The 12,462-nt window shown below is 41.5% G+C and overlaps 1 protein-coding gene across 7 annotated transcripts in view; it reads right to left on the bottom strand.

Moving 5' to 3' along the window:
• TIAM1 (T-cell lymphoma invasion and metastasis 1) overlaps positions 1-12,462 on the bottom strand; it is a 333,643-nt gene that overhangs the window by 78,803 nt on the left and 242,378 nt on the right. For all 7 annotated transcript variants that reach the window (XR_002098932.1, XM_019524607.1, XM_019524606.1 and 4 more), the window contains 3 exons: positions 11,299-11,403; positions 6,023-6,104; positions 1,214-1,300 (listed from right to left, as the gene is read on the bottom strand). Coding sequence is in view for 6 of the 7 variants with exons in the window: in XM_019524607.1 (XP_019380152.1) it covers positions 1,214-1,300; positions 6,023-6,104; positions 11,299-11,403 (274 nt within the window). In the remaining variant the exon portion in view is untranslated. The remainder of the gene's footprint in view (positions 1-1,213; positions 1,301-6,022; positions 6,105-11,298; positions 11,404-12,462) is intronic.

Here is a 12,462-nt window from a genome sequence, read left to right as displayed (position 1 = left end):
CATCCCCCTTCTCTGCCCTGCACCCACCACTGCTCCCCCTGCAGCAGCCCCCCACACTCACAGCGCTCCTGCTACCTCCGTTTGCTCCCTACAGCAAGCACTGCTCACCATCACTGGCCAAGGAGCCTTCCCCACTGCCACTGGGGACAGAGATTGTTAGTGCCTGGTGGAAGCAATGGTGCACAGTAAAGACAGTGGCCGTAGTATTTGGAGGCTCGTGATGTTGAACACTCAGAGGAAAGAGTTTTGCTGCTGCCCTTGCAAGGGTCCTGTGGCTGACTACCCCTGGTTCCTGACCCAGAAATTACTGCTGACCTTATCTAGAGTTTTCTGGGATAACACTTCCTGGACACTTTGTGGGTCCAGGAGGACTTACTTTATGCCACAGCAGCAGGTGGGGCTGGGCTGGGCTCTGTGGAGGGGGCTGCTGTAGAGGCAGCTTGCAGCAGCAGGAGAGAGCAGTAGTTGGCAGCGATGACCAGGTTGCAAGTGGTGGCCCACTGCTCTAAAAAGGTTGTTGAAGGCTGCATTACACACACACTTCAGGCCAATTCCTTAGCCTAATTAGGTTTGTTACATCCTGATCTGAAAGAAATAGCTGGAAGCAAAACTAGAAGCAGCGATCACAGCCACTGAGGGAAAGAGGTGCCATTTGTTTTCATTTCTTTTCATTCTAGAGTTGTTCTATGTACCACTTGGCTTTCTTGCTGCAGTGATCCTGCTACATAAAGGAAAGATGATCAGAAACCAGTTCAGAAGAAAAGGGGGTTGAATGTAGTAGTAGAAGAACACTGTCAAGCCTTCTGGATCATGGTGTATGCATGAGAGGTCACCAGGACCTTTGACATGTACACCTAGGCAGGAGCATGGGGACCCACCATCCTCTTTTAGAACATTGAGACAGTATCCAGAGGCCAGATCAAGTCTGGACATTCAGTGTCTTGATGGTGGTAATTATATGCATGTTTGGGAATCAGTCCCAGGTCTCCCGCACAACAGAAGAGGATTCTACTACTGAACCACAAGAGGGGTTTCAGGTTGAATGTATGGTGTAGTCATTTCCCGGCCATTCCTAGTAGGTTGGAGTTTGGCAGTAGACAGAAAACAGTAAGATCCTGGTCCATGACTTGGGCTTGTAGGTACGAACACCATGCAATTAGAGAACAATAATATGATATTCTAAAAAGGCAGCGAGTCTTCCGGTGCCTTTTACCTTTCTTGAAAGCCAGACCCGTCTCTTTTACACTGCTTACATAGAGCCGACGAATCCCTTCCTCCTCCAAAGAGGACAATGAGAAGCCTATAAAAATACCAAAGGTTACAAGTAAAATACCTCTGCAGTTAGCTATGCAAACTATAAAGACATCCATTGCATGCACCACATTTACAGCTACTCTTCTCCACAATGAACAAAACCTTAGGGGCCCCAATTACTGCAAAACCTTACTTGAATGGGCAGCCTTTACCCACAAAAGCACTTCCAGGGTTGCCTCTCTGTGTGAGAGTAGATTACTTGTGTGAGTAAGGATTTCAGGAACAGGCAACTACTTTTTACCCTTTAAAAAAAACAAAAAACAAAAAAACCCAAAAACCCTTGAAAAGGAAAGTTAAGGAGGAAAAAAAAGAGCTACTTAGAAATTGAATTTCTGGGTTTCCATAAATCAATTAAGTTTTATTTGAGAAGACCACAGCTGCAGAATGTTAGAAAGCACTTAAAACTGTTTTGCCACAAAAGGTCACTTCAAGAAGTTAGGTACTCTCAAACAAAATTTATACAACACAGTGGTTTATGTCCCAAACCACCAAAAGCCAGGAAACTCAAGCTTAGGCTTGACACTCCATCCTTAATTTACACAAGGCATAAAAGTGCCTGTTTAAGCAGAATGTCAGCTTTTATTTTGTGAATTTCCTGGGCTGGCCAGGTTTGTAAAATGCTGCCTTCTTTCCTTTTCTCAGCTGCTCCTGGCATGACTTGCTGTTTGCCAAGTCTCAGCTCTATGCACATTTTTATGATTAAGTTATAAATCCACAAAACAGAGATTTACAAGGGAAGCACTGACACACCTTTAACAGTTCAAATGGGACTACTTTATCTGATATCAGTGATTTTTTTATATCTGGTACCTGGAATTGATATAATGTTAAATACAGCGTGTGTAGAAAATTAAATGAGATTTGTTAAATATGCTTTGTTTATTTACTGCTGAGACTTACATAAAACAGAATATTTGCTTTTCTGAGACTTCACTGCTCCCTAGGTATGTGTTTGCTCTTTTTTCATCAAGGAAAACATTTATGAACCTCTAGGGAGAGATACTCATTTGACATGGAATCAGTCACCAGCCAAGAGGAAGCAGATGTGCTAGAAGCCTATTCTAACTCTGCAGCTCTCTTCAAGTTGATATTTATGGACAAATTATTCTTTATTCATCAAAAAGGGCCAGCTCATAAAGCCAGTTGCATATGACCATTTATGACTTTAATGAGCAATTTGGAGCCTGTATGAGAGCTCCTCAACTCTGAATGAAAATGAAATCTGTGAAGCTTGCCTGATGCACCAACTTTAGCTCAAAGAGAATGAACAAACTGAAGAAAATGAAATGGCAACCCTGTGTGTTGTCAGCAGTGCTTAGCATACAGAACAACACTCTCTCAACAGAAGTTGCCTTCATGGATACAGGTTTGCATGTGTCCACACGTGAATATGAAATAAACTGGCCTTTCTGGACCCTAAATAAAACTAACGCCACGTGCAGTCAGCTGACACGTACCAGCAATGTCAGCAAATGTACGCCCTGGGGTCTTCCCAGTGATGCACCATGCTTCGCGTCAACACAACTTCATACTGTGAGGATATGAGGCACCTGCAACAACTGCCAAGTGAATACTTGTGCCAGCTCCATAGCAATAGCAGTTACCAGAAGTTCTGGGGGCAAAACTTTCTAGTGAGGGCCCAAGATGTTGACCAGGTATTCCTAGGCTGCTTCTGGAATCCACGAATGCCATATAGAAATCCTGGAAATCTCGGACACTGCCCTGCTCCCCATCAGGCTCTTACTAGTTGGTGAGAGTGGGACAGCATGCCAGGCAGGCAGTGGTGCCTACCCACCCATCTGAAAGGTGCTCCATGCAGCATTGACTCCTGGCCATACTGCGCCCTGTGCCACTGCATTTCTGGGACACGCATTCTAATTCTCAAGAGCCAGCCAGGACCAGCTTCTGAAATCCAGGACTGTCTCAATTAAAACAGGACATATGGTCATCCTCCTTACAGGCCATATTGTCCTCTACTTACAGAGACCTCTGTGCAGGTGGACAGATTTACTGGGAAATCTTGCAGAGCTTCCAGTGTGAGTTTTCCCTAAAACACTGCTTTATTCATCTTGAGTCATTTGACCTCAGGCCAGGCATTTAACCTCTCCACCTCTGACTCTGTCCAATGGCAATAGTAACTTACCTTGCTTCCTGTGACAGTGTCAGGACAAATAGTTTGCAAACCGCTTTGAAAATTAAAAGTAATGATCAAGAATTCTTGTTATGGCATGAAGGCAAACAAAAGTGGCAATTCATGTTGGCTACCCTTTAGTATTTTTAAAATGAGAATTTCCCAATTGTTCTGAATGACAGCAGGCTACTCACATCATGGAGAGTAGTAGCACCTATTTTTTTAAAGCTGAAAAATGCACAGGAAGTATATGGACGTGGAATGAAAATGGGTAGCGAAAGCAAGTAACTGTTAGCACTCCTTTGTCATCTGCATCCTAGGTCCACTGCAGAAGCCCAGCTTCCTTCCATACAATTGTTTCAGACCTTGTCTGGAAATCATCATTTTAGTGCAGTCCACTAAGACAGGCCCCAAACTAGAAAACTAGTCCTGTTCAGGGAGATTTTACACAAGTGCTTAAATGCTTCCTGGGTTTGAAAATAAAGTGCCACTTTATGGATTATTATAATTACAGGGTTTTCCTCTTTAAGAGGAAGCCAAACAATAACACCATGACTATGATTTAGGAAATTAAAATTAAAAGAACCTATGTTTTTGTTTCAGTTCAGCAAAGGCATACAAAACAGCTTATCATTCTTTTGTACTGTTTATAGCCAATAGATGTGTGTAGAATTTTGCACCAAGTCTTCATATGTGTGGGACCCAAATTTGTAAAAATAAGGCTTACATTAAAACCGCGAAGGGTCTGGCAAATTAAGCAGGTGCAGTATTAACCACTAAAGAATCAAATGCCCTGGTAACCTTAACTCTGTTCCCTTGCATACATGCATTTCAACATAGACTTCTTACTGGTCTACTGGTCTGCAAGATTATGTGGAAACAATCCTGGGGTCCGATCCTGTCCTACTTGAGTCAAAAAGATTTTTGTGATTTAATTCTTTGACAGCAGCAACAGCAAAGCATGCATGTAATTGTTTGCCAGATGACTGATCATTTGGTTTAACTGGGGGTTTTTTGTACTTTGCAATATTGTAATTAATTGTCTTCCCCATCTTCTGTTTCTACCAGTTTTAAAAAACAAGAAATTCAGACAAATTCCTAATTGTTGTACTATTATCAAACACAATCTAATGACTGAACCTACAGTCATAACTGGGTTAGTTAAATATTTTTCTCTTAAGCCTGTAGTTTTCAAACAATGGTCAGCATCACCATTTTGTGCCAGAGCTCAATCTTCCAATGGCCTGCAGCTGCATAAATGTGCAGTTTGGGCATTCAAAATTATTCTTTTCATTAAAAAGAATATTCACATAAACATTAAAAGATGCAGATCAGCTGCCCATGGGGTAGGTTGCAAAAGTAAAGTAAAAATGCTATAATTGCCTGGCCAAGGAGCAATCTTTCCAGTCAAAAGCTTGTCATTCCAAATGCTGAAAAGCTGGAGGAACAGATATAAACAGGGACTTTGCAAAAATGATAGAAAGAGGATTTCCTTCCCCTTCCATCTATTTCATAAATGTGTTCATAATTTAGGCAACATATTCTGGCTTCAGAGATGCAGGGGCTTCTATTGACTTCAACAGATGTCATGCTCCTATAATCCAAATCCAGTGTATGGCTGGACAAGATTGTAGCCTGTCTTAAGTGTTCATGCAGAGAACAAAAAAAGGGCACAAGGCTCTTCATTATTTTCCAGAGACAGCTGCCTATATTGTGGGGAGCTGTCATGGGCTGCTTATAAAGGCTGCAGACAGACCAGAGGGGGCAGGGAATGAGTAGAATAAAGGATTAATTTCTCTCCCTCCCAAAGCACTGCACCAGTGTTAAAAGATGGCAATGCATTCTTCCTACCTGAAGCAGCAGAGTAACCAGGAGGTGGACTGTGACTCTCCTGACACAACCTGTATCCCAGTTTCCTACTGCAGCAGTGCTTACTGCAAAGCCATGGTTTAGCCTATACTGCAGGCATTAACAAAACAAAATGATGATTGAGAGAGAGAAATTATGCCATATAGAGATATGGCATCTGGAGGTGGGGGGCGGTGTTTACCACTGCAAGGACAAAAGTACTCTGTGGCACCATAGAATCATAGGGTTAGATGGGATCTCAAGGGTCATCCGATCCAGCCCCCTACACGAATGCAGGAATGGTACTCCTAAATCATCCCTGACCAAGGTTTATCTAGCCTCCTCCTGATAGAATCTTAGTGCTTGATAGAACCATATTTCAGCGCTTCATTCTTCATTACATAGTTTTTGTATAGTCACTTCTGAGAAGCTAGAGAAACAAGAAAAAATGGCCTTTTCTAGAACTGTAACATCAACAATAGGTCCCACATGCCATAGCTTAAACACCAGGAAGGATTTTCCCTTTTGTTCAATACAAATAAAATCCATGTGTGCTTCAGTAAGGGCAAGATAGCTTCTTGTGGTTTCTCTTGCTTTAGGTTATATAGGACTTGGCTGTGCTTCATTTTACTTAAACCAGGCCCTTAAGGTAGTTTAATGAATTGTGAATATGAGCCAGAATTGATTAGATTAGGAAAAATAAAACTAAAAGCAAAAAGAGAAACTTACCATAAATATCAGAGGAGGTGTCAGACTTCTCAATCTGAATGCGCTGCGTAATTTTTTGACAGATTTCGATTTCTTTGTACAGCTGAATAGACAAAATATATATAAAAAAATCCATTACTATCAGGGGACTTGTGGATTGTCACAACATTGAACAGATATTTCTTTTTACTGAAAGGGCAGGTGAGTTTCTACATGATCATTATTTATTTACTGCAACTTTCCCTGCACTGGTGAAGTGTGCTATAAGGACCACTATGTTTTATTGTCAGAAGCACTAGCTTGCAATTAAAGAGAGCTGAAGGGATATTTCTAGTACTGCCAATATTGCCTGTGGTCCAATGTCATTCTCCCTCCGTCAGAAAAGCCTTGAGAGCTCAAGGAAGTCAGCACTGGGTAAAACATATTCAGTAGTTTGGGAGATTTCCAGGAAGGCTACTATTCATGATAAAAATAGATTTAAAGCATTTTTTTAAAATCAAAATCAGATTTTTAAAATTCACATATTTTATATTCTTTACTTTCTTCCTATGCTGTAGTAATAAATTGCTGATTACAATTTTTCTTGTTTCTTTAATTTCCTAAGTGTTAGAAGTAGGGTTTTCCTACCAAGAAATTTCACACTTAAAATGATCATTTATGTTGACAAGAAAGCAAAAAACAAGTTTGGCACATCTTTATTAACATCCTTTTTGTGACAACTGGACAAATACACATACATGTGCCAACAACCTATATTATATCTGCAATTTTCTGGTACGCTGCATTTCCACAAGTCATAACACTTTGATGAGGCTATCCTCTGCCATCAATTTTATCATGAATTTAAAGCCTGAAATTGACAGGACTTATTTTAAAATCATGTACATATTTCTCTCTCAATTTTAAATGGTTTACATGCTTTCCCTTGCCATCTTTAAAACTCGCATAGATTTCATTATTATGTATTCCAATGCCCCTGTAAGTTAAAGAAGTGCTATTGCATAAAGGTATTTAAATGCCTAACTCCCAATGAGCAATACAGTATTTAAATCATTTACATTATTTAAAATCATTCCATCTACCCCAGAAACAAATGACCAAGATTATTACAGGTCCTTTAATTGTGGTATTTTTGTGACAAGAAGTGTTTCTACAGACTTTCTTTCACAGGAAGGGCACCATCAAAGGCAAAAAGGCAGCATACAGGATCTGAAACAAGTGGGATGGGTGTGACTGTGTGGGGACAGGGAGGCAGCAGAAAAGTAACTTGCACAGGCTGCTGATATAGCTAGTGGCTTTGTATGCTCCCCAGATTATGAAGGAGGATTTCTCTTCTAAGCCCTTCCACAATATGTTCTTCTGCACAAAGCTGGTCCTGGCTGGGAAGGATTTTCTTCAAAAGGACTAAGCAGTCAGGAGCTGTTGCTCTTTGGCAGATGAGCACAAGCAGGACAGGTTTTTAAAGAGCAGATTTAAGAACTGAATTTTTACACTGCAGACAGGGCAGGGGCAGCTCACTGGAGTTGTTGCACACTTGTCTGCTAACATTGGGAATAGCAGAAAATGGCATTTGTTTATTATCTCGCAAACTGCATCTCTACCCGTAGGTGGCAGTGCTGCCTCTGTATTCCCTTCAGATTTCTGCTCAGCTCTTAGTGTGTCTTAAAGACAGTGTTCTCATCTCCTGTGCCAGGTATCCAGGTTGCACCCATATTGGTCTAGAGGCAAAAGGAATCAGAACTCATGGCAGAGGTGATATCTTTTATTAGACCACCAAGACTAACTACTAATAATTATAATTAATGTTAATAAACTAGTTGGTCTAATAAAAGATCAATCTTATGAGGGAACAGCTTGACAAAATCAGCTGGCCCGGATGGAACACACCCACGAGTGCTAAAATAATTGGCTGATATCATAGCACAACCAACAGCAAGGATATTTGAGAACTTGTGGCACACAGGAGAGGTTCCTGAGGATTGGAAGAGGGCCAGTGTGGTGCCTATCTTCAAGAAAGGAAGGAAGGAAGATCCAAGCAACTACAGGCCAGTCAGTTTGACATCAATCCCTGGAAATATCCTGGGAAAAATCAAAGAAACCATCAACAACAGGCTGACGGAAGGCAACATTCTGAGAGAGAGCCAACATGACTTCATTGCAGGTAGGTCTTGCCTGACTAACCTCATTTCCTTCTATAACCAAGCGATGCACCACCTGGACAAAGGAGAAGAGGTTCATGTCATATATTTAGATTTCAAAAAAGCCTTTGACTTGGTCTCCCATGATGTCCTCATGGTAAAATTGGGGAACTGCAGCCTTGACAACCTTATGGTCCAACGGTTGGGGAACTGGTTCCATGGTCAGATCCAGAGAGTGACAGTCAATGGAACTGAGTCAGCATAGCACATGGTTACCAATGGCATCCCTGAAGGCTCAGTACTCAGGCCAGAACTCTTTAATATATTCATTGATTATCTGGATTCGGGTGTCAGAAGTGGACTGGCTAAGTTCACTGATGACACCAAATTATGGGGAAGTACAGTCATACTAGAGGATAGACTGGCAATTCAGGTCAACCTGGACAGGCTCACAAGGTAAGTGGATCAAAACCTGACGACATTCAGCATGGAGAAATGCAAGGTGCTCCGCCTTGAGAGAAAGTACCCACATCGTACTTATAGGCTCAGCAGTGCTACACTCACTAGCACCACAACCAAAAGAGACTTGGGGGGGGTCACGACTGACTACAAGATGAACATGAGCCACCAATGCAATGCTGCAGCTGGCAAAGCAAATAAAACTTTGGCTTGCATCTAGTGATTCATCTCAGGCACGAGCCAAGAAGCCATCCTCCCACTTTACTTGGCCTTGGTGAGACCGCAGCTGGAGTACTGCATCCAATTCCAGGCTCCACAATTCAGAAAAGGATCTGGAGAAGCTTGAAAGAGTCCAGAGGAGAGCCACACATGATTAGAGGTCAAGAGAACAGGCCTTATTAGGAGAGCCTGAGAGGCATGGGACTCTTCAGCCTGGAGAAGCAAAGGCTCAGCGGTGTCTGGGTGGCAGCCTAAGGGGTGTGCATCAGAAACTGGGAGAACATCTGTTCACCAGGGTACCCCCCTGCATGGGAAGACAAGGTCTAATGGTCACAAACTGCTGAAAGACCGTTTGAGACTGGACATAAGTAAAAACTTCTTTACCATCTGAGTCTCCAGAATCTGGAATAGACTTCCCCCAAAAGTGGTGCAAGCACCTACTCTGTATACCTTTAAGAAACACTTGTATGCTTATCTTGCTGGGGTGATCTTACCCCAGCTGACTTCCTGCCCCTTGATCTTGCGAGGTCCCTTCCAGCCCTAATGTCTATGAAATCTATTAAATCACCTCTGCCACGAGTTCCAATTCCTCATCTACTGTAGCTTTTCTGACTTTTCTCCAGCCTTTCCCGGCCTTGACTTCCCCACTTCCTATAAGTCCTGATGGCCTCTCCTCAGGCCTTCACCAAAGCCTTTACTATGTCCAATTTAAGCAATGCATTACTTGACAGAATAGCAAGACTTAAAATCAGATGGAGAGGAAAGTAACCTAACCTGTCAAGTTTCAGACAAAGCATTCCATGATTTGTTTTACTTCTCTAAAAGGCACTTCAAAATGCAACTGTCTTGAACACTACCTAATGTTAAAAATGTTCACAGAGATGCATGTAATGGATAGAGCCTCTACCAGCTTTTGAAATGCATTGTATAGTAATTTGCACATTTTTTTCCTTTCTTTCTTTGGCAATTGAGAGTTCTAATTTCTAATTCTGCCCAAGGCAGAGACCTGTGCAAGTGATATCTTTTATTGGACCAATTGTATAGCTGGAAGAAATACAAGATAACCCTTTTGGGAGGGTTATAGACAAGCTTTTGGTATCAAGTACCCTTCCTTAGTTGTCTAAGAAATGCTATTAAACCTTTTCTAAGGAAATATACTTCAAAAATTGGTTGATTAGAAATAAAGTAATTAGCCAGGTGGTATTATTGTAAGCTACTCAGGAAACTACAAAAATGAAGACATAACTCAGTTGTGTAAGTTAACTGCAAGAGAATCTCTTCAACAAAATAAAAAAATCACAACGCTTTCCTATGAAACACACACCACACCACTAATCTACTGACCTTGTGCTATTAGGTTAGGCCTGACCCAGCCAACACTTATCCAGGTTATTAACTTTAAGCATGAAAACAGTCCCACTCATTTCAATAGAAGACTTTAATGTTAAGCAAACAGGTAAACACTGTAGAATAGATACTATTTAGTTTAAAAGCGTCACATGGCTACAGCAACCCTGGGCCACACCTACCCTAGCAAAATGCTCCCGTGGGTTAATCCAGTCTTTTAAACAGTGAGGAGCAAAATCTGACACCTGACTAAAGTGCTTCACTTGTTGGTTCTAGTGCTCCATTAATGTTATTTGTCTCTTTAATTCCTTTACTTTTTAAAGTAAGCAAGTAGGATTAATCCCAGAAAAGTTAAACTGAGCAACCACTGAGCACAGCATACTTAACTGGTAATGTTTTGAGTAAATTGGCCATACTCCAAATCTGTCCGTCTGTCTATAGATATAATATATGAGAAGACTAGAGATGCTTCCTGCATTTGTATTAACTTGGTGAGTTTAACATATATAACATTACATCTGTTTGGTCTCATTTTTTAAAATGTCTCATTTTATAATTTTCTTGAAGCCTCAAATTTTATACTTCAGCTGTGTAAGTTCAAAAATTCCAGTTGAAACAGATGGCGTGATTTTATCCTCCTTCCAGAACTCCAGAGACTTTTTCCCTAAAACTCCAACCCCATCATTTTAAACCATCTATGCAGTGAACCCGACATGGAATAGTTTGGCCCTAAAGAGATTTCATCAAAGAAAAAACTGAAAATTATGAGCAACAGGAAAAGTGTGGGGGGACTGGGATTAGAATTTAACCTTCCACGTAAAGATCACTATTAGCAAGTGCTTCTCTCCCTAATGTACAACAGTGAGCACAGAGCCTCTCTGCCTTCAGGAAAATAGACTGAGATTTTATAGGATGTAAATAATGTAGCTTATAACAACATGGCTGTTTGCCATGGACAGCAAGGGACTGTAACTGCAAGATGACTTGTGACCCATAAATTTAAAAAGCTTAACACTATGCACTACACATATTCACTAATTGCACCTGAAATTAAAACTGCACAGCTGTGGAAAAGCATAGTTAATAGTACCCTATAAAATAACATGTCATTTAATGTTCAGCAGTTAGCGTTACCAGCTCATAGATTTCCTCTTCTGGCTTTGGTACATAAAATTGAATCTGGTTCTCTATCAGGAACTTCAGACGCAGATAGTGATCTGGAAGGTCCAGCTGATGCATCTGCAACAAAAATAGAAGAGATTTTAAAGAGAGAAAAGCAATGGCTGTAGTTACATATAAAACATAATCCCATATTTTAAAGGAGAAATAGGTAATGAGTGACACTGAGGAGGATGAAGGTCTCCATTTTTCATGGGAGATCTGTCAAATTCCTAACCTTTCAGAGTACCTGAAACAACCTCCATTCTCTCTGTACTCCCTCCTCTTGGCTGTAAAATATGAAGTTCTCACCTAACTGCTTGTCAGTATTTCATGGGGAATGCTATTACTCTAAGCAAACACCTTCAATTATATTTTTTGCTTACAAGGCAATTCCATCCCCACCCATTCCCGTAGCACTGCAGAGAAAATGAGCAAAACATTCTTAAAGCAAAGGAATTAGGACCTCTTCTATACAAACACCTTTAGAAGGACAAGGAAGAAAATGTTTTGGATGGCAACAATAAAAACATCCTATGGAAGTCCTTTTGAACTTTTTCTTACTACAGCATTTTCATAAATGTCAAGCAAGGTTATACACAAAGTATCCAAATTGGTCTCTTAAGTTCTAAGCAGTAGATAGTATGCTGGCATAAAAGGCACCCCAAGCTTCCCAAAGGAAACAGGCCATATAGTTTCATAGTTGGTAGGGTTGGAAGGGACCTAAGCAGATCATCAAGTCCGAGCCCTTGCCATGGGCAGGAAAGGATGCTGGGGTCAAATGACCCCGGCTAGGTGATTATCTAGCCTCCTTTTGAAGACCCCAGGGTAGAAGCCAGCACCACTTCCCCAGGAAATCGGTTCCACATCCTAGCCATCCTGACTGTGAAGTAGCGCTCCCTGACGTCTAGCCTGAACCTACTCTCAGTCAACTTATGGCCGTTATTCCTAGTAACTTCTGGTAGTGCTTGGGGGAACAGGGACTCTCCCGTTCCCCACTGCTCCCCCCTGGTGAGTTTATAGATGGCCACCAAACCCCTCTCAGCCTTCTCTTGTGGAGGCTAAACAGGTTCAGCTCTCATAGCCTTTTCTCATAGGGCCTGCCCTGCTGCCCCCAATTATGTGAGTGGCCCTTCTTTG

Source organism: Gavialis gangeticus, unplaced genomic scaffold (genome assembly GCF_001723915.1).
Source record: "Gavialis gangeticus isolate Ggan-Ray unplaced genomic scaffold, GavGan_comp1, whole genome shotgun sequence".
Classification (NCBI taxonomy): domain Eukaryota; kingdom Metazoa; phylum Chordata; order Crocodylia; family Gavialidae; genus Gavialis; species Gavialis gangeticus.
This window is presented reverse-complemented; position numbering and strand designations above follow the sequence as displayed.